The 26,654-nt window shown below is 47.6% G+C and overlaps 1 protein-coding gene across 4 annotated transcripts in view; it reads right to left on the bottom strand.

Annotated features, from left to right (window-relative positions):
- The window catches only part of ZNF423 (zinc finger protein 423), a 338,493-nt gene that overhangs the window by 113,489 nt on the left and 198,350 nt on the right, over nt 1-26,654 (bottom strand). For all 4 annotated transcript variants that reach the window (XM_054511334.2, XM_054511335.2, XM_045891151.3 and 1 more), the window contains one exon: nt 22,382-22,466. In XM_054511334.2, coding sequence (XP_054367309.1) covers nt 22,382-22,466 — 85 coding nt within the window. The remainder of the gene's footprint in view (nt 1-22,381; nt 22,467-26,654) is intronic.

Below are 26,654 nucleotides of genomic sequence, written 5' to 3'. Positions count from 1 at the left end.
AACCAATTATGAGATAGACAAGGACATATAATGATAAAGGAGTTGATTAACTAAGATTACATAGCAATTTTAAATGTGTATGCACCAAACAATAGAGCTACAAAATACGTGTTGCAAAAGCTAATAGAACTGAAAGAAATAGACACGTCCACAAATATACTAGAACTTTCAACATCTTCCACTCAATGATCAATCAACTAGATAGAAAACCAGCAGGGACATAGAAGAACTCAACAACATCATCAACCAACAAAGTGTAATTGACATTGATTGAACACATCACCCCAAAACAGCAGAGTATTCGTTCTTTTCAAGTGCCTAAAGAACACCTACCAATGTGGACCATATCACGGGGCATAAAACAAATCTCAGCAAATGTAAAAGAATTCATATTTGAAGTCACACATGATGTTTTCTCCAATCACAATGGATTCAAACTAAAAGTTAATAACAAACAAAAAAAAAAACAAAACAGGAAAACCGCCAAACACTTGAAAACTAGGCAACAAACTCATAAACAATGAGTCAAAGATGAAGTACAAATAAAATATTTTCTAAAATACAATAAACTAAATCAAAATAAAACCATAACATATCAAAATTTGTGGAATACAGCTAAATCTATGCTTAAAGAGAAATTTATAGCACTAAATACATACATTAGAAAGAGAAAAATTTTCAAATCAATAATTAAGCTTCCACCTCAAAGACCTAGAAAAACAAGACCAAGATCAACCCAAAGTAAGTAGAGGAGAGGAAATAATAAAAATAAAAGCAGAAATCATGAAAGTGAAAACAGAAAACCAATATTAAAAATCCATTTTTAAAAGTTGGTTCTTTGAAAAGATCAATAAAATTGACAAATCTCCAATAAGACTGACAGAGAAAAAAAGTGGGAAGGCACAAGTTACCAATCTCAGAAATGAACCTGAGGATATCCCTACAGATCCTACAGACATCAAAAGAATAAAAAGAGAATATTATCATGAAAACTGTGCACACACAAATTTGACACATTAGATGAAAAAACCCAATTCCTCACAAAACACAACCTACCACAACTCAACCAACATGAAATACACAATTTGAACAGTCCGAAAACTAAAAAGGAAATTAAATTCATAATTAAAAACTCCCTAAAAAGAAATCTCCAGACTCAGGTTATTTCACTAGAGAATTCTAACAAATGTTTAAAGAACAAACATCATTCTATATAATTTCTTTCAAAATACAGAAGAACCAGGGATGCCTGGTTGGCTCAGTCAGCTGAGTGTCTGACTCATGATTTCGGCTCAGGTCACGATCTCAGAGTCCTGAGATCCAGCCCCACATCGGGCTCCCTGCTCAGCGAGGAGTCTGCCTGAGATTCTTTCCCTCTCCCCCCTCTCTCTGCCCTGCCCCCTGCTCGTGCACTTTCTTTCTCTCTCTCTTTCTCTCTCTCAAATAAATGAACAAATCTTCCTAATACAGAATAACCAGTTCTCAATTTTTTTTTTAAAGATTTTACTTATTTGACAGAGAGAAACAAAGCGAGAGAGAGAGAGAGAGCACAAGCAGGGGGAGTGGGAGAGGGAGAAGCAGGCTTCCCACGGAGCAGGGAGCCCAAAGCGGGGCTCGATCCCAGGACCCTGGGATCACGACCTGAGCCAAAGGCAGACACATAACAACTGAGCCACCCAGGCGCCCCACCAGTTCTCAATTTATATTATCGAGTTAATATTGTCCAATATCAAATCAGACAGATAGGACAAAACAAAAGAAAAGTGCAGGCCAATGTCCCTTATAAATACAGGCCAAAATATATATATATAGCAAAATATTAGCAAAGAGAATTCAGAAATATAGAAAAAGAATTATATACTATGGCCATTTGGGGTATATATATCAAGGATGCAAGACTATTTCTTTTTTTTTTTTTTAAAGATTTTATTTGTTTATTTGACAGAGAGATAGAGAGAGAGCACAGATAGAATGGCAGGCAGAGGGAGAGGGAGAAGCAGGCTCTCCGCTGAGCAGTGACCCCGATGCAGGGCTTGATCCCAGGGCCCTGGGATCATGACCTGAGCTGAAGGCAGACGCTTAACCGACTGAGCCACTCAGGCGCCCCAAGACTATTTCAATATTCAAAATTCAACCAACATAATCCACTATATTAGCAGAATAAAGAAGAAAAATCACATGGTCATATAAACAGATGCAGTTAAAAAAAAAACAAACATAAAGCCATTTGACAAAATCCAACACCCATTCATGATAAAAACTCTTTAAAAAAAAAATAGAAATAGAGGGGTAGTAGTTCCTCAATTTGGTAGAGTTATCTACAAAAAACTTGTACCTACTATTACACATAATGGTAAAAGACTGAATGTTTTCTCCCTAAGTTCAGAAACAAGGCAAGAATGTCTACTGTCGAGGGGGGCAGAGCAACATGGCGGAGGAGTAAGAGACCTGGATTTCGTCTCCTCTCAGGAATTCAGCTGGATAGGGATCAAACCATTCTGAACACCTACGAACTCAACAGGAGATTGAAGAAAGGAATAGCAAAAACTCTCTGAACAGAAAAGCGACCACTTTCTGGAAGGTAGGACGTGTGGAGAAGTGAATCCAAGGCGATATTCGGGAGGATAGACGGCGGGGGAGGGGCCTCCGTCGGCCGCTTCTGGCAAGTGACAGAACCACGGAGCAGAAAATCGGAACTTTTAAAAGTCTGCTCCGCTGAGGGACGTCACTCTGGTGGCTAAGCGGGGGGTGGAACCCTCCGGGACAGTGTGGTCTCAGGACCCTCGGGGTCACAGAAAGACCGGGGGTGCCTGAGTGCGGCAGAGCTCCCAGGTAACGGACCAGGGAAGCCGACTGCAAAGGCGGAGCCCAGGTGCGGGCTCTCAGCTCGGGGTGGCCATAAACCGTGATCCGCGGCACAGTCGGGCCCCTGCTCCTCCAGCAGGGACCCCACAAGCGGCAGATCTGGGGAGACTCACCTTCCTCCCCCGGGAGGAGCCACACGGGAGTGCATCGCAGGGATCTGCTGGGTTTGGAGACTCCACCCGGGGTCGGGTGCCAGAGATAGAGGCGCACGGTCACAGGCCGGGCGAGCCGGAGTGCGGCCGGAGACCGGGGAGACGGGAGTGACTGACGGCTTTTCTCTGGGGGCGCACTGAGGAGCGGGGCCCCGAGTTCTCGGCTCCTCCAGGGCGGAGATTGGGAGGCCGCCATTTTCACTCTCCGCCTCCAAAGCTGTAGGGAAAGCTCGCAGGGAACAAAAGCACCTGAGAGCAAACCCGAGCAGATTACGTAGCCGGGAGGGGGCAAGGGCGGGGCAATTCCGCCTCCGGCAGAGACATTAGGAAACCACGGCAACAGGCCCCTCCCCAGAAGATCAGGGAGAGCAGCCAGCCAAGACCAAGTTTACCCATCAATGAGAACGGCAGAACTCCAGCGGTAGGGTACTACTGCACATAGAATTCATGGCTTTTTTACATGATTCTTTAGTCTTTCAAAGTTAACTTTTTTTTAACTGTCTATTTTTCTTTTCTTTTTTTTTTTTTGAATTTTTCTTTTTCCCTTTTTCAACTAACATCTTATCAATCCCTTTTTTAAAAAAACATTTTTATTTTTCATTTTTAGAGTCATATTCTATCCCTTCACAGTAGTTACCCGTATTTTTGGCTTATATATATAAGTTGTTCTCTCTTTAAAATTTTGAGATAGTTTCTTCTAACAGATCAAAATATACCCTAAATCTCTAGTGTATGGTTTTTCCTACTCCTCTGCCTGATCACATTCTCTCCCTTTTTTTAAATCCTCTTCTTTCTTTTTTCAAACACCTTCTTCTCAATTCCTTTTATAAAATTTTTTATAATTTCCATCTTTACAGTCATATTCCATCCCTTCATCATATCAACCCTTATTTTTGTACATATATAAGTTTTTCTTTCTTTAAAATTTTGGGAGGCATTTTCTTCTAATAGACCAAAATACACCCCAAATCTAGTGTGTGGCACTGATCTATATACCAGCCTGATCATATTTGATCACATTCTGGTTTTTTGTTGTTGTTGTTTTGTTCTGTTTTTGTTTGTTTTTATCTTTATCCTTTTTTTTTTTTTTCTTTTTCTTTTTTCTCTCTTTCCCTTTCTTTTCCCACTGCTTCAGGTCTTTTCTGATTTCTTTAGAGTATATTTTCTGGGGACGTTGTTACTCTGCTAGCATTTTGTTCTCTCATTAATCTATTCTCCTCTGCACAAAATGACAAGATGGAAAAAATCACCTCAACAAAAAGAACAAGAGGTAGTACCAACTGCCAGGGACCTACTCAATACGGACATTAGTACGATGTCAGATCTAGAGTTCAGAATCATCACTTTAAAGATACTAGCTGGGCTTGAAAAAAGCATGGAAGTTATTAGAGAAACCCTTTCTGGAGAAGTAAAAGAAATAAAATCTAACCAAGTAGAAGTCAAAAAGGCTATTAATGAGGTGCAATCAAATATGCAGGCGCTAACTGCTAGGATACATGAGGCAGAAGAGAGAATCAGTGATATAGAAGACCAAATGATGGAAAATAAAAAAGCTGAGAAAAAGAGAGATAAACAACTACTGGATCAAGAGGGCAGAATTCGAGAGATAAGCGATACCATAAGACGAAACAACATTAGAATAATTGGGATCCCAGAAGAAGAAGAAAGAGAGAGAGGGGCAGGAGGTATAATGGAGCAAATTACAGCAGAGAACTTCCCTAATTTGGGGGAGGAAACAGGCATCAAAATCCAGGAAGCACAGACAACCCCTCTCAAAATCAATAAAAATGGGTCAACACCCCGATATCTAATAGTAAACTTACGAGTCTCAGAGACAAAGAGAAAATCCTGAAAGCAGCTCGGGAGAAGAGATCTGTAACCTACAAGGGTAGAAACATTAGACTGGCAACAGACCTATCCACAGAGACCTGGCAGGCCAGAAAGGACTGGCAGGATATATTCAGAGCACTAAATGAGAAAAATATGCATCCAAGAATACTGTATCCAGCTAGGCTGTCATTGAAAATTGAAGGAGAGATAAAAAGCTTCCAGGAGAAACAAAAACTAAAGGAATTTGCAAACACAAAACCAGCCCTACAAGAAATCTTGAAAGGGGTCCTCTAAGCAAAGAGAGACCCTAACAGCAACATAGACCAGAAAGGAACACAGACAATATACAGTAACAGTCAGCTTACAGGCAATACAATGGCACTAAATTCCTATCTTTCAATAGTTACCCTGAATGTAAATGGGCTAAATGCCCCAATCAAAAGACACAGGCTATCAGATTAGATTAAAAAACAAGACTCATCGATATGCTGTCTGCCAGAGACTCATTTTAGACCCAAAGACACCCCCAGATTGAAAGTGAGGGGGTGGAAAACCATTTACCATGCTAATGGACACCAAAAGAAAGCTGGGGTGGCAATCCTTATATCAGACAAATTATATTTTAAACCGAAGAATGTAATAAGAGATGAGGAAGGACACTATATCCTACTTAAAGGGTCTATCCAACAAGAAGATCTAACAATTGTAAATATCTATGCCCCTAACATGGGAGCGGCCAATTATATAAGGCAATTAATAACAAAAGCAAAGAAACACATTGACAACAATACAATAATAGTGGGGGACTTTAACACCCCCTCACTGAAATGGACAGATCATCTAAGCAAAAGATCAACAAGGAAATAAAGACTTTAAATGACACACTGGACCAAATGGACTTCACAGACATATTCAGAACATTCCATCCCAAAGCAACGGAATACACATTCTTCTCTAGTGCCCATGGAACATTCTCCAGAATAGATCACATCCTAGGTCATAAATCAGGTCTCAACCGGTACCAAAAGATTGGGATCATTCCCTGCCTATTTTCAGACCACAATGCTTTGAAACTAGAACTCAATCACAAGAGGAAAGTCGGAAAGAACTCAAATACATGGAGGCTAAAGAGCATCCTACTAAAGAATGAATGGGTCAACCAGGAAATTAAAGAAGAATTTAAAAAATTCATGGAAACCAATGAAAATGAAAACACAACTGTTCAAAATCTTTGGGATGCAGCAAAGGCAGTCCTAAGAGGAAAGTATATAGCAATACAAGCCTTTCTCAAGAAACAAGAAAGGTCTCAAGTACACAACCTAACCCTACACCTAAAGGAGCTGGAGAAAGAACAGCAAATAAAGCCTAAGCCCAGCAGGAGAAGAGAAATCATAAAGATCAGAGCAGAAATCAATGAAATAGAAAAAAAAAAAAGAACAGTGGAAGGGATCAACGAAACTAGGAGCTGGTTCTTTGAAACAATTAACAAGATTGATAAACCCCTGGCCAGACTTATCAAAAAGAAAAGAGAAATGACCCAAATCAACAAAATCATGAATGAAAGAGGACAGATCACAACCAACACCAAAGAAATACAAACAATTATAAGAACATATTATGAGCAACTCTATGCCAGCAAATTAGATAACTTGGAAGAAATGGATGCATTCCTAGAGATGTATCAACTACCAAAACTGAACCAGGATGAAATAGAAAACCTGAACAGACCTATAACCACTAAGGAAATTGAAGCAGTCATCAAAAATCTCCCAAAAAACAAAAGCCCAGGGCCAGATGGCTTCCCAGGGGAATTCTACCAAACATTTCAAGAAGAATGAATACCTATTCTTCTGAAACTGTTCCAAAAAATAGAAACGGAAGGAAAACTTCCAAACTCATTTTATGAGGCCAGCATTACCTTGATCCCAAAACCAGACAAAGACCCCATCAAAAAGGAGAATTACAGACCAATATCCCTGATGAACATGGATGCAAAAATTCTCACCAAAATACTAGCCAATAGGATCCAACAGTACATTAAAAGGATTATTCACCACGACCAAGTGGGATTTATCCCTGGGCTGCAAGGTTGGTTCAACATCCGCAAATCAATCAACGTGATACAATACATTAACAAAAGAAAGAACAAGAATCATATGATCCTCTCAATAGATGCAGAAACAGCATTTGACAAAGTACAGCATCCTTTCTTGATCAAAACTCTTCAGAGTATAGGCATAGAGGGTACATACCTCAATATCATAAAGCTATCTATGAAAAACCCACAGCAAATATCATTCTCAGTGGGGAAAAACTGAGAGCTTTCCTCCTAAGGTCAGGAACGTGGCAGGGATGCCCACTATCACCACTGCTATTCAACATAGTATTGGAAGTCCTAGCCACAGCAATCAGACAACAAAAAGAAATAAAAGGCATCCAAATCGGCAAAGAAGAAGTCAAACTCTCACTCTTTGCAGATGATAAGATACTTTATGTGGAAAACTCCAAAGACTCCACCCCAAAACTGCTAGAACTCATACAGGAATTCAGTAAAGTGGCAGGATACAAAATCAATGCACAGAAGTCAGTGGCATTCCTATACACCAACAACAAGACAGAAGAAAGAGATATTAAGGAGTCGATCCCATTTACAATTGCACCCAAAACCATAAGATACCTAGGAATAAATCTAACCAAAGAGGCAAAGGATCTGGACTCAGAAAACTACAAAATACTCATGAAAGAAATTGAGGAAGACACAAAGAAATGGAAAAACGTTCCATGCTCATGGATTGGAAGAACAAATATTGTGAAGATATCAATGCTACCTAGAGCAATCTACACATTCAATGCAATCCCCATCAAAATACCATCCACTTTTTTCAAAGAAATAAACAAATAATCCTAAAATTTGTATGGAACCAGAAAAGACCCCGCATAGCCAGAGGAATGTTGAAAAAGAAGAGCAAAGCTGGCGGCATCACAATTCCGGACTTCCAGCTCTATTACAACGCTGTCATCATCAAGACAGTATGGTACTGGCACAAAAACAGACACATAGATCAATGGAACAGAATAGAGAGCCCAGAAATGGACCCTCAACAATATGGTCAACTCACCTTTGACAAAGCAGGAAAGAATGTCCAATGGAAAAAAGACAGTCTCTTCAACAAATGGTGTTGGAAAATTGGATAGCCACATACAGAAGAATGAAACTGGACCATTTCCTTACACCACACACAAAAATAGACTCCAAATGGTTGAAAGACCTCAATGTGAGACAGGAGTCCATCAAAATCCTAAAGGAGAACACAGGCAGCAACCTCTTCGACCTCAGCCAAAGCAACTTCTTCCTAGAAACATCGCCAAAGGCAAGGGAAGCAAGGGCAAAAATGAACTATTGGGACTTCATCAAGATAAAAAGCTTTTGCAAAGCAAAGGAAACAGTCAACAAAACCAAAAGAAAACCGACAGAATGGGAGAAGATATTTGCAAATGACATATCAGATAAAGGGCTGGTATCCAAAATCTATAAAGAACTCATCAAACTCAACACCCAAAGAACAAAGAATCCAATCAAGAAATGGGCAGAAGACATGAACAGACATTTTTCCAAAGAAGACATCCAAATGGCCAACAGACACATGAAAAAGTGCTCAATATCGCTCGGCATCAGGGAAATCCAAATCAAAACCTCAATGAGATACCACCTCACACCAGTCAGAATGGCTAAAATTAACAAGTCACGAAACGACAGATGTTGGCAGGGATGCGGAGAAAGGGGAACCCTCCTACACTGTTGGTGGGAATGCAAGCTGGTTGCAGCCACTCTGGAAAACAGTATGGAGGTTCCTCAAAAAGTTGAAAATAGAGCTACTATGATCCAGCAATTGCACTACTGGGTATTTACCCCAAAGATACAAAAGTAGGGATCCGAAAGGGTACGTGCACCCCGATGTTTATAGCAGCAATGTCCACAATAGCCAAACTGTGGAAAGAGCCAAGATGTCCATCGACAGATGAATGGATAAAGAATAGGTGGTATATATATACAATGGAATATTATGCAGCCATCAAAAGGAATGAGATCTAGGGTGCCTGGGTGGCTCACTTGGTTAAGCGACTGCCTTCGGCTCAGGTCATGGTCCTGGAGTCCCTGGATCGAGTCCCGCATTGGGCTCCCTGCTCGGCAGGGAGTCTGCTTCTCCCTCTGACCCTCCCCCCTCTCATGTGCTTGCTCTGTCTCATTCTCTCTCTCTCAAATAAATAAAATCTTTAAAAAAATAATAAATAAATAAATAAATAAATAAATAAATAAATAAATAAATAAATAAAAGGAATGAGATCTTGCCATTTGCAACAACGTGGATGGAACTGAAGGGTATTATGTTGAGCAAAATAAGTCAAACAGAGAAGACATGTATCATATGACATCACTGATATGAGGAATTCTTAATCACAGGAAACAAACTGAGGGTTGCTGGAGTGGGGTGGGAGGGATGGGGTGACTGGGTGATAGACACTGGGGAGGGTATGTGCTCTGGTAAGCACTGTGAAATGTGCAAGATTGTTGAATCTCAGATCTGTACCTCTGAAACAAGTAATGCAATATATGTTAAGAAAAAAAAATAGAAGAAGAAGAAGATAGCAGGAGGGGAAGAATGAAGAGGGGGAAATCGGAGGGTAGACGAACCATGAGAGACGATGGACTCTGAAAAACAAACTGAGGGTTCTAGAGGGGAGGGGGGTGGGGGGATGGGTTAGCTTGGTGATGGGTATTAAAGAGGGCATGTTCTGCATGGAGCACTGGGTGTTATGCACAAACAATGAATCATGGAACACTACATCTAAAACTAATGATGTAATGTATGGGCATTAACATAAGAATTAAAAAAATTAAAAAAAAAAAAAAAGAATGTCTACTGTCACCACTCTTATTCAGCACAGTGCTGGAAGTTCTAACCAGAGCAAAAAGCAAGAAAAGGAAATAAAAGGCACATAGATAGAAAAGAAATAAATAAAACTGTCCTTATTTGCAGATGACATGATTGTCTATATAGGAAATGCAATGGAATCTACAAAAACAAAAATAAAAACTCCTACAACTGAGTTGAGCAAATTCAAGGGGTACAAAACCAACATTCAGAAACCAACTGTATTTCTATATACTAACAATGAACATGTGAACACCAAAATTAAAAATGCAATATCATTTATAATTGTTAAAAAAAATTTAAATATTTAGATGTAAATCTATCAAAACATGTACAGGACCAGTGTGCTATAAACCACAAAAAAAATAATAAAAGAAATCAAAGAAGGGGCGTCTGGGTGGCTCAGTGAGTTGGGCATCCAACTCTTCATTTTGGCTCAAGTCATAATCTCAGGGTGGTGGGATCGAGCCCCACTGCAGGCTCCATGCTCAGCAGGGAGTCTGCTTGAGATTCTCTCTTCTCTCCCTCTCTCTCTGCCCCTCCCCCCACTCTCTCTCTTTCTCTCTCTCAATCTTTGGAAAAAAAAAAGAAATCAAAGGGGCGCCTGGGTGGCTCAGTTGGTTAAGTGACTGCCTTCAGCTCAGGTCATGATCCTGGAGTCCCGGGATCGAGTCCCGCATCGGGCTCCCTGCTCAGCAGGGAATATGCTTCTCCCTCTGACCCTCCCCCCTCTCATGTGCTCTCTCATTCTCTCTCTCTCAAATAAATAAATAAAATCTTAAAAAAAAAAAAAAAAAGGAAGAAATCAAAGAAGATCTAAGTATGTCGAAAGATATACCATGTTCATGGATTAGAAGCCTTGACATAGTAGATGTCAATTCTCCTCAAATCAGTATGCAGGTTTACACAATTCTTATTAAAATGATAAGAATAGGGGCACCTGCATGGTGCAGTTGTTTAGGCATCTGACTCTTGGTTTTGGCTCAGGTCATGATCTCAGGGTCATGAGATCAAGCCCTGCATCAGGCTCCACACTCAGTGTGGAGTCTGCTTGAGTTTCTCCCTCCCTCTCCCTCTGCTGCTCATTCTCTTTCTCACTCTCTCTCTTTCTCTAAAATAAATAAATAAATAAATCTTTTAAAAAATTATAGGAAGAATTTTTGCAAATATAGGCAACATTATTCTAAAATTTATTTGGAAAGAGAAAGGACCTAGGATACTTAAAATGATTTTGAAAAAGAACAATGAAATAGGAGGACTCAGTCCACCTGATTTCAAAACTTACATAGCTACAGTAATATAGACTGTGTCATAATGACAGAGGGATAGACACATAGATCAATGGAACCCAGAAATAGATCCACACAAATATGCCTAGCTGGTATTTTGCAAAAACAACTCAGAGCTACCCTCTGGATCTGTCCTGCAGTTTTCAACAAATGATGCAAGAGCAATTGGACACATTTGTAGGAGAAGAAGGAACAGCAGCTCAATCCAAGTCTCACAGCTTATGTAAGCACTAACTCAAAATGGATCATGAACTTAAATGTGAAATATGAATTATAAAATTTTTTTGCAAAAAAAATAGGCAAAAAAAATCTTTGGGACCTAGGGTTAGACAAAGAGTTCTTAAAATGGGCACTAAAGGCATGAGCCATAAAAGGAAAAATTGATAAATTAGACTTCATCAAAGTTTAATCTCTTACTCTGCAAAATACTGTTTTAAGGAGTCTGTTAAGAAGATGAAAAGACAAGCCACAGACTGAGAGGAAATATTTGCAAACCACGTAACCAACAAAGGACTAGTATCTAGAATATATAAAGAACTCTCAAAACTCAACAGTAAAAAAGCAAACAATCCAATTCGAAAATAGGCAAAAAATATGAAAAAGCATTTCATCAAAGAGGACAAACAGATGGCAAATAAGCCCATGAAAAGATGTTCAACATCATTAGCCATTAGGGAAATGTAAATTAAAACCACAATAAGCTATCACTACACACCCATCAGATTGCTAAAATATAAAATAGTGACAAACCAAATGCTGGCAAGGACGTAGAGAAACCTGACGTCTCATACGTTGCTGATAGGAATGTAAAACGGCACAGCTGCTCTAGGAAACAGTGTGGCAGTTTCTTTAAAAGTCAAACGTGCAAGCATTATAGACCCAGCAACTGCACACCTGGGCATTGATCCCAAAGATAATGAAAGCTTATGCATAATTCCATTTATATAACATTCTTGAAATGACACAATTATAGAAATGGATAGCAGATTAACAATTTCAAGGGTTAAGGAAGGAGCTGGGGCAGAATGGAAGTGGCTAGGACAGCATGAAGGATGCTGGTGGTGATGGGAATGTTCCGTAGCCTGAATGCATCCATGTCAATATCCTGGTTGTGATACCACGCTGGCATTTTGTGAACTATTACCCTTGGGAGAAACTGGGTAACGGGTACAGGGGATCTATCTGTGAATCTCCATGTGAATCTACAATTACCTCAAAATAAAAAGTTTAATATTTTTAAGTTAAAAATATTTTAAGGCTGAGTAAAGGACCACGAAGAGCTTTAAAAGAAGGAAGGTGGATGGGAGCACCACTGTTCCCCAAGCTAAGGCGCTGGAGGTTTGGGGACTGTGGGGAAGGAATAGGGTTGCCAGGTAAAATAAAGTACAGCCAGTTAAATTTAAATTTCAAATAAACAACAAATCATTTTTTATTATAAGTATGTTCCATGTAATATTGGAGACACACTCAGACTAAAAAATTACATGTTCTTTATTTGGAATTCAAATTTAACTAGCCACTCTCTGTTTTTATTTGCAAATTCTGGACACCCTAGGAGGGAAGGCTTAGGACACAGGCGTCTGGAGCCACCCAGGGGCTGTGGCCTGGAAGAGGCAGGGTGGGCACTAGGCAATGGAATAGAAAGACTGTAGGAGAGTGGCCAGAGGGCCAGCAAAGGGATGCCAGGGACCACAGACACCACAGGATGGGCAGTACCTTAGGAGGGGGGAAGGCAGATGTTAGCTGGGGAGGTCCCCCAGCTGCTGCGTGTATGGGCCTCTGCTGGCAAAGTGACCCTCTGTGGGTGGTCTGTGCAAAATCCAGAAAAAGACCAAAAGGGTGACCACTTGAGTTTTCAGGTGCTGTTCCAGGCTGGAGGGAGCCTGACGGCATATCCAAGAAGGGGTCAGGATTTCTTAATCCGTTTGCTTGTTTGACACCCATCTGCTCCCCACTAGCTCCAGGATTTTGTTTTGCTTGCCATGACATCTATGCTTAGTGTACGTACTTGGAGCTCAAGAAAGAAAAAACAGTTCAGAATGAATGAAGGAGTAAATGAATAAATCATCCTGACTGGAGCTACTCTCTGGATCTGTCCTGCAGGCACAGCCCCTTAGAGCTTGACAAAGGCAGAGGACAAGTCTTCCTCTTCCAGGAAGCCCTCAGCAGCACCCTCTGAGCTGCACCTGGGATGCGGGCTTAGCACAGCCACAGAAGTGCTGTTTATCCTCTCTAAACAAGGGCTCTATTATCATCCTCATTATCTTAAGCATTATCTTTAATTAGTCCCTGCCACAGGGACTAATAATAATGATATGAATAATATTAATGTTAACAGCTACCACTGATGGAAAACTTACATGTGCCAGGCAGTGTGCTGGGCACTTTTCATATATTTTTAGCCCATTTAATGCTCTAAGCAGCCACCCCCCCCAAAAGTAGGGGTACGACCCTTTCTGTGCTGCCCCCTTCGAGGAAATAGATACCTCCTTTCTTTTCAAGTATACCCTCCCTAACTCCCATTTTCAGGGGGCAGGGGGCTAACATTGACCCACCCTGGTGCTAGCCTGAACAATCAACTATTGCATCTCCCTGGCTGCAATAATTAGTTCATGGGTAGCTTCAGGACCCTCCTGAGACAGCGAGTCTTGGTCCTGAGACCTTTTCCACTAATGAGGAAGCATATGCCCCTCTCTGCTGGGACTGCTAGACCAAGAGGTTGTCATCATGCACCAGGGAATGAAAGCGACAAAGAGGAGGCAGAGCTGAGAGAAGAGAGAGAGATCTGGATCCAGCCATGCCTGAAGCCTCTTACCCAAGGAATCCTGGGACTTTCCAGTTACATGAACCAATAATTCTCTTTTATATGCGTTAGTCAGTATGAGCTGGGTCTGACTTGCCGCTGAACGAGTCCTGCTTAAACTGCTGTATACCATTAGGGTGGGGTGATTTTATAGATGAGGAGCTGAAGCATACAGAGGCAGATAGCTTTGTTAGCCGTGAAGTGACACAACCATGAGCTGGGAGTGCTCTTAACCGCTGTGACTGACTGTAGAGTTCTACATTCTGAGTGTGTGTGTGTGTGTGTGTGCGTGCGCATGCGCCCACCTGCATATTCTATTTCACATTAATATTCATAGCTACAGCAGATGGAGTAAACAGTTGGCGCTTAATAAAGCTCTACTGGAGGCTAGGGGGATGGGGTAATGGGGTGATGGGCATTAAGGGCACTCCATGTAATGAGTACTGGGTATTATATGCAACTGATGAATCACTGAATTCTACTCCTGAAACTAATAACACCCTGTATGTTAACTACATTGAATTTAAATAAAAAAAAATTTTTTTTTTTAAACTCTACTGGATAAATTAAAATCAGTCACTTCCTAAAGGAGTCTTTGTTTAGAAAATGCTCCCATCAGTGATTCTGGATTCTTACTCCAACTCAGGCTCCCAGCGCACTTGTGTGTCTTTGGGGAACCACCTCCCTTCTCCCCACCCCCGCTCCCCAGGCAGAGGAGCTGGAAGCCAGAGCGGGCAGGGACCTATGAACTGATCGGCCAGTGAGGGCCACACCGACCCCCTTGGGAGAGGAGGTCTCCCCCTCCCTCCCCACTGGGCCCAAGAAACACTTGAGGAAGGGGTCCAGGGTACGGCTCTGGCACCCCACTGGAAGCTCAGGGCAGAGGGGTCGAGCCCCGGGGCCACCACAGACCACGGGACCCTTGTTTTCTGCCCTCACTCCAGTAAGGCTCAGCCAGAAGCAGATGCAAGAGACACTGCCCATGCATCAGCGGCTCCCAAGCAGCCAAATGACCAAAAAGGGCACTCAGGAAAGTCTGTCCAGCAGGACAAGCCACCATGTCCATGGCAACGAAAAGCAAGAAGAGAAGGCCATGCTTGTGGGCGGGTGCCGGGGCCCCGGTCCCTGCCTGTCCAGGACTGGCACCATCCCTAGCTCCTCTCCGACCTTCCTCCTCCTCTCCCCAGTGATGCCCTCCCCGTAGCCTAGAAGCACACTCTGGTGTCTCCCTCTTAAAAATGCAAAAGCTTCCTGGGACCCTCGGACCCCAGCAGCTCCTGCCTCTCCCCCTCCCTTCCCAGCCTGGAACCTGGCAAGGCAACACGACACTGCTGGTCTCCCCCGTAGCCCCCAGCTCCCTCCTCCATCCGATTCCATTGACCCTGCTCTTGCCCAGGACAGTCCAGCAGACCCTCTTCAGCCTCCCTGCTGTGGGCCTCTCCGCGGCCTTTTGCAGTGCTGCCCGGAAGTACTCGGCTCTCTCGTTGCCGATGACACCATGCTCCTCCCAGCTGCCTTCAGCATATCAGCGGATGCTTCCAGACCCCTTCTCCAGCCCAGGCCTCTCTCCTGAGCCCTCGGCCCATGTGGGCGACCGCCAGCCAGACAGCAGCACGCGGATCGCCCGTGAGCATCTTGTGCAAGGTCAGATCACACACAAACTCAAGCCCCTCGAGTATGATGAGTGTTCAGGTGTCGGAGTTCAGAGGATTCCAGAAGCCTCTTCCCCAAGGAATCCTGGGACTTTTCAGTTACATGAAAACTGAACTCCGTTTTCATGAGTTCCTGAATTCCAATCCCCCCTCTGCAACTTACTGACAACAGACGAGCCCCGTGAGCTCCCCACGTCCAAGAGAGGAAAAATAACAGTGACCCCTCATCAGTTGTAGGGGTGAGTGTGACAGCGGGCATGCAGGTATTGCTGCCTGGGCCCGGGACTCAGGCAGCCTCACCTGCAAGGTCATTATTAGGGCCATCTTTGCCAGCCCTGCAACAACCAGCTCTTCTTCGGGCACAGTAGCATCTTCTACCTGTCACCCAAAACTTGGTCCCATGAGACCCTGAAGTCATTCCTAACTTCTCCCCTTCCCACACCCATTCAATTTTGCCCAATCCTGCTGGTTTTGCCTCTTAAATGTTTCTCAAACCCACACCCTCCTAACCAACACCCTCATCTTCTCTCACCGACCCCGCTGCACTGTCTCTGTGATCCGCCCACCTCCTGTCTCATGATTTTTTCCTGAAGTGACACTGCTTTGTCTGTGATTTCCCCCACATACTACATGGGCCTCTTCTCCATGAACTGGCTTCTGCTGTTTTCTCTGCCTGGAACACCCCTTCCACCTTACTGCCCATCTTCTTAGGTGTCACCTCCTCCAGGAAGTTTTCCTGAATGCCCAGATTCGGCAACATGCCTATCGTTTGAGCTTCCGTATCTCACACTTGTGACATTACATAGAACTTTTCCTTTGAGGTTATTATCTCCCCAGTTGAATGAAAGGAGAGGTTCCTCACTGAGCTCCTCCAAAGATCTCAATCATGTTTACTGAACTGAGGTTATTATTAGAGGAAACCCCACCTACAGAGGCCTTTCCCCCTCTTAAAAAAAAAAAAAGAAGAAGAAGAAGAAATCTATGAAAACAAGAACATTTCCACTATTTTAAAATCCAGAATTGATGGGTCCTTCATAAACCAAAGTGCTTGATCAACAGCTTCCTCAAACCAACCAATGAGGCTCAAAGTCAGGGACACTGACTCCTCTCATCCTTAGGGGCTGCTAAGGGGATTTTGGAAAAATTAAAATTAAAAAATGTAAAAAGAATGGGATGATACGCTGTCTATACAGGCTTGTTATTCTGAAATAGCAGTTCCAGAACTTGAAATGTAATCTCTGGGGGGACAGGGAGACGGTTTCATCACGTCTTACGGGTAGACAGATGTTTTAGGTCCAGCATTCCCTGAATCAAAAACACCATGGAAGCGCCTAACACAGCCCCGTTCAGCAACATGTGTTTGCGGTAGAGAGTACAGAGGAACCCCTTCTCCTTGTCCTTTTCATGTGTTTTCCTCTTCAGTTATATCTGAGGGGTTTTGTATTTCCCTGGTGGGAGGCCGAGACTGATTTCCACACCAGACCTTCCATCCCCTCCCAAATGCTGCAGGCCAGGCCTTCAGCACGGGTCCTGGGCATGCAAGCAGCCACAGAAAGAGTGGGGATTTCAATGTGCCTCTAGGGATGTGCTTCTTAGAGACTTAGAAGACAGAGGCCCCCCCATACACACACACACCCTCCATGTGGACCACGGCCCATCCTGCCACAGCGAGCGAGGGAAGGGCTATGGAGGGGACAACAGACAAGGACCACCAGCCCAACATGTGACAGGGGGGCAGGATGTTAAAGCAGGGGGTGGGAGAGGCTGATTTTCCAGGTGCCCTCAATTTCTTCACCCCCGACAGCAAAGCTTCGCCCTCAGAGGCACCCAGGGAATGGGGCTGATGTGACCAGGAAAACAACATCCCCAGAATGCCTAATGCCCCCCTGGGCCAAGTCTGACTCTGGCCTGGCTGGCTGCCTGCCAGAGTCTGCAGCCACTTTCCAAGGACATAGAGGGTGAACGTTCCTGTCAAGGTTCCCTGAGGACTGTCCCTTCCCAGCCCTGACCCTCCTCGGGGCTCCCCCCAGGGGCCTGTGAAGCCCTGGGTAAAGACACCAGGGCCCAGAGGCTGAGTCACTCCCTTAGGGCCGACCTGGGTCAGAGCAAGTCCGTTATTTCAAGGACAAGTTCTCAGACCCCTTATCCAGCCACGCCCCGCAGGAACCGAGAGGAGAAACATCCACGGGCCGTTGAGAAACAGGCAGGCGCAATCCTGGCAAATCAGCTTCTTTGGGGTCTGAGGCCTCAGGTGCCTACATGTTCAACACGCAGAGGAAGACACGCGCCCCCCCTTGCTGCTCCAGCCACTGGAAGGGGGCCCAGGAAGCCCAAGGCAGGCCTCATGCAGAGACATTTCGGGGGCGAGGAGGGGGCCCTCCTTCCAGATGTGGAGGCAGTGGATGGGGGGCAAGGGCAGCTGGGTGGGGCCACGTCATCCCTGCGGGAGGCCACCGAACAGGGCTGTGGACCGCTCCAAGTTTTTGATGTGCCTGCTGGGGAAGGGGGTGTCTAAAACCATTTCAAAAGCTGGGGGAAGCCCAGAGAAGGGGGCCTCGTTCCCTGTGGGGAGGGGGGATTTCAAAGGCAACCCTGCTGCTGAAAAGGTCTCAAAAAACCCTTGCCTTTCTATCAGCTCCAAATCACTCCCTGGCCAACAGCAGCCAGGAGAGGGTTCTGGGAAAATGTTCCCAAGGAGAAGCGTCCCTGAGTCATCATAACTCCCAGGGTCTGGAGGCTGCAGAGCCACGAAGAGGCCCCCCGCTATGAAAAGGCCAGTTGAGCATCCCCCAGGGGAGGGCTCCAGCAGTCCGGATCCCTGGGGAGGCCAGCCTCAGACCCCCTGCGCCCCACATTTATGAGAAGGCCGTCAAGCTGAACAGTGCGACTTCTACCCGCCAAGTCCCCTTGGTGCTGCTAAGGGGGGCTTTTGCCCCCAACCAGCTGCAGGCATCCACTCTGGCCTCGGGCCATTTAGCAGGGGAAGCTGTCCACAGGGACACTGGGCCCCAACAGATTTACTGGGACTTCGGAGCCAGCCCCAGCTGGGGCTCTTGGGCCCACTACTCTTCCATTCCTATCCCCAACCATTGCCCCTGCCACCTTCCCCAAGCCACCAGGGCCAATAGGTACACCGCACAAACCAAATATCGGTTCTATCACCAACCTCTCTCTTCGCTCCTGGTCTCATTCCCCCCACCTCTGGACCAGGCCAGGTGGATCTCTGTTCCTTTCTATCTGCTTCCCCCTCAACACTGCAGCCGGATTCATCTCCCTCAAGTACTCAGCTACGTCCAGGCCATACTCTGCTCCCAAACCTTCAATGGCTCCCTAGTGCCTAAGCCCAAGGTTGCACATTCAGGTGCCCACGGGGACCAGGCTGGGGACACAAATGAGCAAAGCAGCCCCTAAAATACAATAGGGATGGGTGGGGACTGTGGTGCCCGGGAACACGCGATCCCAGCTGCCACCGCACTCCTGTCAGCTGCACCATATGGGAACTCAGGGCCCTGGCAGCCCCCTCTTCTGGTTTTTCAAGAGCAACCAAAAAAACATCAGCCAAGGGACCCAAGATTTGGACCCCAGCCTGCAGGGTCGAGTCCAAACCCAAACCCCTTAACTTGGCATTCAAGGCCCTCTGTGGCCTGGCCCCAATCTACCTCCCCACCCTAATGCCCACAATGCTCCCACATGAGAGGCCTCCATCCCAGCGAGGTCAGGCTCCTCCAGCCCCCCAAACTCCCTCCTCTGCTCCTGCCTCTGAGCCTGGCTCACCCCACAGTCCTCCCACAGACACTGCTCCCCGTCTCCTCCATCTAACAGTGCATCCCGCGAGGACCTGCTTCTGCTGAGCCCTCCGAGGCTGTTGTTCTCCGGTGACTGGCCTTCCTTGTCAAAGCTGCGCCCTCTGCCAGTGATGGGCCCTGCCACAGAGAAAACTCCTCTTCTGCCTTCAACACCCAGGCCTTTCTGACGGACCTCTTTGGATCTAGCAGTCCTCGTTCCAGGAGCATCAACCTCCCGGCACTGTGTGTACCTGGACGCCAGATGCCGTCAGCTTCCCCTGCGGGCAGCACTGGGTCCTTCCCACCACAGACCCTGGCAGGGAGCCACACACAGTGGAGAGAGCCCAGCCTAATTCAGACCCTGGTTCTGCTGCTTCATCTCTGGAAGAACTTGGATACATCACTGAAGCTGCTCGATGAGACGGAGGAGAGCACCCACCTAGGGTACCTGGCATGTGGTGGGGCTCAGCGTCGTCACCAGAGTGACACCTCCCTTCCCGGCATGATGTGTGTGCCATGGTGTCTCCTACGGGGTGCCATAAGGTCTCTGAGGGCAGGGACCGGGTCCCCTTCTCCCTGGATCACCTGAGACCACCCCAGCACTCTGCATGCAAGAAGTGCTCAGTCAGAGTTCTTTGATAAATGGAGTTGATGAGGCCAGGGCAGGGCCGGCAGGTGGGGAGGGCAGGTTAGAGCAAAAGACCGCACCCTGCCACCAGAGACATGGCTCACATGGGGCCCCCAGCCCACGCTGCATGGGGACGCGGCGTGGTGACGCTTTCTGCAATGCATGAAAGTCTCACTCGGACTCTCAGGCTCTGAGACCAGCAGCTCCTTGCTGCCTGCTCCCTGTGTATCCTGGGAACGAGGCCGGGTCACAGCACGGCGGAGCAGGCTGGGGTGAGGGGCGCTGCCCAGCCCCCAGACGGGACCGCCTCCCTCGGGAGCCCGGCACCCAGCTCGCACCCAGTTCCGGGTGCCCCTCCAGCCCCACTTTCCCAACGCCCAGCCCATCTCTCCAGTTAGGAGCAACCCCCTCGCCTTCCACCTGAGGACACATGGCTTCCAGGTTCTGCACAGAAGGAAAGGTGGAAGGGGTGGGTGGGTGGGGGAAGCACCTTTGAAACCATGTGGTCCAATTAGCCAGGCTCTCGCCCTTCGTGCTCACAAACAGGCACACACATTAACACCTGCTACAAAAGCAAACATTTCTAGATATCTTCATCTTTACCTCCTTGACACTCCCATGAAAGCGCTCTCAGCAGCCGGTGACTGACAGGGTAGTTTCCTTCTTCTACTTCAGCAGGGGGCTTTCAAACAGAAGAAATTGAAAAGCCACCAATCTCCCTGTCAGGCTGAACTCCTGGGGCCTTACCTGCCCCTCCTCAGCGCCCCCGCTCCCCTCACCACCGGGCGAGCCCCAACCCACACATGGTCGGGGTCCACACCTTCAGGGGAACTACTTAGAGTCACCAGGACACTGGACACCCAAACCCACCGAGTGTGCCACGGCTGCCGCTGGGGGGGACCAGGGACCATCCCCACCGTGAGCACAATTTCACTGAAGAAGGACCTTAGCAATCGCTCCTTTTGCGGAAAACATGGATGGTGGCCCAGACGTGAGCAATTGTCCTGCATCACTGGTGGGACGGTAGTTTCACACAAGTGCCTTGGAAATCTGTCCATCTGTATCTACTGAAGGTGACCTACTGGTATCCTATGATCCGCCAAGTCCAGCCCTACCGATCTTCCCATTCAAACCGCATGCACCTGTTCACCAAAATCCACACACGAGAAGGTCCACAGCAGCACATGATCTGAAACAACTCCAACACGGAAATGACCAAGAAGCCCAGCAAGAGTCGACAGACAAGATAAATGAAGTGTTCACATGACGGAATAGTACACACCCATGAGAAGGGGCGATGTGCAAACTACGGGCTCGAACGTGAATGACCCAAAGCCGCCAGACACCAACGAGCAGAGACCATACAATCTCATTTACATCCGGTGCAAAATGGGCCCAAAAAGCCCTATGCCATTCGACATCAGGATGGTGACAACATTTCGTTGGGGGCGGGGGAGGGCCCAGAGGGCTCAGGAGGGATGCGAAAATGCTCTGCTTCCTCGCTGGGCTGTTGCTTACACAGGTGTGCCCGGTTCATGAGAGTTCACCGAGTTGCACGGTTAATGGATCTCTTCGAATGTATGCGATTAAGGGTTTTGTAAAACAGTTCTCGGTCGGCATGGCTGTTTTTAAGACTATAATGGAAAGTTATTAGAGGAAGTGAAGGGTCAGGATGCTCAACCCACACCTGAAGCCTCACTGCTCAGACTGCAGGGGTCTTGGAGACGGCGATCATCCTTCCACTGGAGACCCAAGGCACCAGGATTCCAGAAGCGCCCAAAGCACTCACCGCCAAGTCCTCCATCCCCCAGGGCCAAGCCCCCACGCTCACTGGAAATCCAGCCGCACTCCCTCTTCCACTGAGGGCATCCCCAACCGCCAGGGAGACCACACCCATCCACGCAAAGCACACACCTTCCCTCCGTACCTCAGGCCAAGAGGGAACACTATGGCGCTTTCCAAGTCCCCCTTCTGGAAAGGCTGATTTTTCCAAAGTCCAAAACTACTTGAAGGGGAATAGGAAAAGCACTGAAATAACTTTGTAAGCACTCTGTTTTGACAATGTGCCTGAGGAATTCACCACGTTTAGCGGGGAAATGTGAGCAGTTAAATCTATTCAATGTCATGACATACGAAATTGAGGCATAATTGCCCCTGAGTGCTTGACAACTGGAAAGCACTTCGTTTCAGAAATGGAGGGAAATTTATGCTGGGAAATGGAAGAGATTGTCAAAAGTTTGATTGTAATGTGAGTGGAGCTGCGACAAGAAGGCTGGATGGAGAAAGTGCTCAGCTCTTACACTTTACTCCCATTTGAAATGTCTCTGAAACAGCAGTTGTGACTCCATCTTTCACCCTAAAAGCAGTGAAATGATGATCGGAACCACAAATTTCAGACCCCGATGAGTGGCCCCAGCATGGGTGGGAGGAAACGCTCTCTTACCAATCATGTGGTTGGCAACATGGATTTGGATCTCTCTCTCGTTCTCAAAGGTCATCTGGCACTTGATGCACTGGTATGTCTTTTTCTGTTTGGAAGCCAAAAAAGAAAGGAATTAGATAGTCAGGAGGTAGAAAAGAACATAAAGCAAAAGTGCCTGGAGGTCCTGGCTCAAGACTTTCCAGAATGGCTCTGGTCCCCTCCCAGGTCTCGCTGAGCCATCCAATTCCCACCTGCCTCGGAATCCAGCTCTCCAGCCTGGGGATGGGGACTGGGCTAGATTCTAAGGGAGCTGTCCTCTGTTAGATGTGGGGAAATTGCCATGATGGGAATCACCATCCCAAGGTGAGAGCACACAGTATGACCATGGAAAAGAAGTTGAAGGGGGCTGCCCTGCTTGGAGCATGCTCAAATCCATCTATGCATCCCCTAGCTACCCATCCATCCATTTCTCCATCATCCATCCATCTACCTACCCACTGTCTACCCACCTATCCAACTACATGCGTGCGCGCGCACACACACACACACACACAGAGCCATTTGTCTACCCATCAATCCACCTACCTATCTTATCATCCATCTACTTATACACACCTACCCATCCACCCGTTCATTCATCCACCCTCCATCTACCCATCCATCTGCTGTTCATCTGTCTGTCTTCCCCTACATCCATCTACTTATCTTCTCTCTCTAACCATCCACCCACCCATCCACCTATCCAACCATACATCTATCTTTCCACTCATCCAACTACTCCATCTCTTTACCCGCCCTAAGGACCCTGTGGCAGAGCAGGGGATACTGCTCCTGCCAATCCTAGTGTTAGAAGTAACTGAGGAATTCCTCATTTGCCCTAGGCACACATGGCCGCAGTGATCCTACAGCTGGCTTCCACGCACAGGAAGCTGAGACCAGCTGCCCTGATGGGGTGGGAGCAGGAAAATGGAGATCATCAGAAGCTTCAGAGCTTCTTGAAGACCCATTCAGGGTCGAAAGAGTGGAGCTCATTCTCAACAGTAAGCCTGGCTGGGTGGTTGTGAAAGCAGGCCCCTGTGGACAGGGGCAGTATTGCCTATGTGGGGGAAGGTTGGTGGCTGTGGGTTTTTATGAAGGGGACAGGGTGGTACTGGAATCCAAAATATCCAAGCTTTTTGAAGACCACTTCAACTCCGGGACGATGGGGCCTCCCTCCACCCCTGGAAAAGGGAGCAGGACTTTGGACTTCTTGGCTGAACGCTCAGGCCCAACCCTCAACGATGCAGCCAGGATGAACCACCAGGGGGCTCAGTGTCTCAGCTCCCACCATGACTCCAAGCACATCTGCAGCTCCCCTCGAGGGTCCCACCTCCAGGCCTTTGCCCACGCTGTGTCCTCCACTCGGAGTATACCCTTTCTATCCTTGAAGACTCCGTTTAAATGTCACCTCTGCTGAGAAGCCTCCACTTCCCACCCAGGGATGAGTTCGGGGCCTCCCCAGGCCCCCGAGCTTATGCTTAAGCATCTAGTTCATCAGCACACGGATTTGTTGTGTCTAATTGACTTGTTTGCTCCCCCCACTGCACCACGAGCACCCAGAGGCCCAGGATGTGTTTCGTCCACCTGTGAGGTCCCACCGCCAGCAGAGACTCCCTGCTTGGGAAGCATCTGTTGAACAAACGAGCAAAGTTGCAAATACTATGTTGCAAAGCACTCTACTAGGACAGAAGGAACAAAGAGAACCAAAGATGGGACTTCTATACGCTGGATCCTCAGCACCGGGCACAGGGCCTGTCCCAGACCGAGTGCCTCATAACGACTTAACTTTTATTACAGTGGTTGTTGATGCTGAGCAAATGCTGGTGGAACACACGAGTGAAGAAACAACAGTCTTTGTTGGTGCTGGGAGCTTCGGTTCCAGAGGCAATGTCTCCGCTCAGCCTCCAGAACCCGCTCTGATAAGACCGGGGCTCTTCCCCCAACGTTGCAAAAGACCCAGGGGTTCAGAAGAGTGGCCGAGAAGCAGGCATTTAGCCTGGAAATGCCCCGGGGAAGAATGGCATGAGGCTGGAGGGCCAGACAGGGCTGGGGATTCTGGCCATACAAGAGACAGAAGAGATGTTCAGGTCAGAGGAGACAGTGGGGACTGAGGTCTTCTGGGGGGACACAGGCCCAAAGCCCCCATCTCAGCTCAACTCCACGTCTATGCTCATGGAGAGCAATGATCTTGGGTCTCTCCATTGTCAAAATCATTCATTCCTTCCCACATGTGTACCCCACCCCCTTGATGCGGGAAGGAAGGAAGGGAGGGAGGGAGAGAGGCAGGGAGGGGTGAGGGAGAATGAAACACACCCCAGGAATCTCCACACCAAGGAAGCCCAGAGCAGGCCTGCTGCACAAGGAAGGCCATGTGCCCTCCCCATGGTTCTGCTTGGGTAGAAGTCCGTGGAGGCCACACCATAGCCATGGCCGGTCCAGACCAGTGCAGAGGACGGGCCACAATTACGGTGATTTTGGTTGTTCCTCCTAGGGGGAGGTGAATGAAGGGGGTCGCTATGCTTGGTAAAAAAAAAAAAAAATCACCAGGGGCCGAGCAGAATGAGAAGCTATCCCCAGGGCTCCTCCAGCGTGTGGCCACCCCCTCGGCAGTAGGAAGAAGACTGCAGATAACTGGGCCCTTCCTGATGGGGAGAAAGACTCCAGGGGATTCCCAAGGGAAGGGACGCTGCTGACCACAAGAGCCTGGATGTACACACACACACACACACACACACACAGCCTGCATGCACGGATATGGACGTGCCCACGAGGACACACACAGACATGCAAACAGACGTATGTACCCTCCCTCGCCCCGACTCGCTGTCAACACACAAGACCCCCAGCCCCCGCCACACACCCAGCAACCTGCTCCCTGTAACACAGACACATGGGTACAACAGCCACAGAGCAGTGGGGACGTCCTCACGACCACAAGCTCACACACGTCGACGTATCCAAACTCATCCCGAGACACAAAGGCTTTCGGCTCTGTCACTGGAGCCCCGGTGGCTACATCCGTCACACCCAGTGTGCGCACGAGCACACGCATGGACCCCTCCCAGACACACCCCCGCGGTCACAGCAGACTCCCGAGTGTCCCCGTGTGCACTCGCACGCACAGCCTCACCAGCACCAACATTCACTAAAGCTCGTGTGTTATTCCCAGAGGCCCCCACGCCAAGACGGCCCTTCCGGCCTTGAACGCTAGGCACCTGGCCAGGGCCATCTGGTCCTCCACGTCGGGGGAACGTGAGCTCAGGGACAAGCAAGTGAGGACTCTCTCTGTCTCCTTCCCACTGCAATGCTGGCCGGACCCCGTCCTCACCCCAATACCTCCTCTTGGTCTGTCTTCCCCTTCTCTATCCCCCAGAGAGCCCCTCCTCCTCTGGAGCTTCAGGCCCCACCAGGGGACATAATTATAGAAAGAGAGAACTTGGCATTCAAAGCACCTCCTCTGTCATAAGCCCCCTCCCCAGAGCCCAGCCCAGGAGAACCAGAGCTGAGCCCTGGGGCCTGCGGCCAGGGCTGCCTCCCCCTGTGTGGCCCCAGCCAGCTCAGAGAAGAGCCCAGGGCAGAGGGAGAACACGCTTGAGACCAGCAGACAGGAGACAAGAAGAGTGGGAACGACAGGAAAGACAGCCCATAGCTGCTGAATTTCCACGATTGTGATGGCAGCTCACATTTACTGAGCACCTACTATGTGCAGGCTCTGTTCATTCTGAAGACTCACAATCATTTGGGAAGCCCCACTTTAAGGGTGGAGAAAGTGGAGTTTGGAGAGGCTAAACCACTTGGCCAGAGCCCCGCACTGCTGAGCAAGGGGACAGGGATTTGATGCCAGGCAGGCTGCGTCCGGAGCCGCTCTCTGAGCAGCTTTTCTCAGCTCCGTGTCCCAGAACACCCCAGACGGTCCTGGGCTAGGGCACAGAGAGCTGGTGCGGCCTGGCCAAGCCCTCTGACCTGTGCGAGAGCACCTAGGCTGCCCCAGCTGGCACTGTGAGGACCTGGGGAATCAATGGCGGGCTGGGATCTGCCCACACTGGCCTAGAGTTGGGGTGATGTTGTTACTACCCATAAACAGAGCTGGGGAGGGGGCGGGGCTGGAGCCTCCATGCTTCCCCGCTCCAGCCGACAGCAGCCTCGGCCCCACGGGAACCCAGTCCTCTGAGAGCTGGTTGCTATGGATACACTCCCGAGGGTCCCAGCCTGCCAGCCCCCAAGCCCTCGCTCGGCCCCCAGAGTCTGCTCTTGC

The sequence above is a fragment of the Mirounga angustirostris genome, unplaced genomic scaffold, assembly GCF_029215605.1.
Source record: "Mirounga angustirostris isolate CCGP_5_RB_7025 unplaced genomic scaffold, mMirAng1.0.hap1 SCAF_16, whole genome shotgun sequence".
NCBI lineage: Eukaryota > Metazoa > Chordata > Mammalia > Carnivora > Phocidae > Mirounga > Mirounga angustirostris.
Note: the sequence above shows the minus strand (reverse complement) of the source record. Positions and strands in the feature narration are given on the sequence as shown.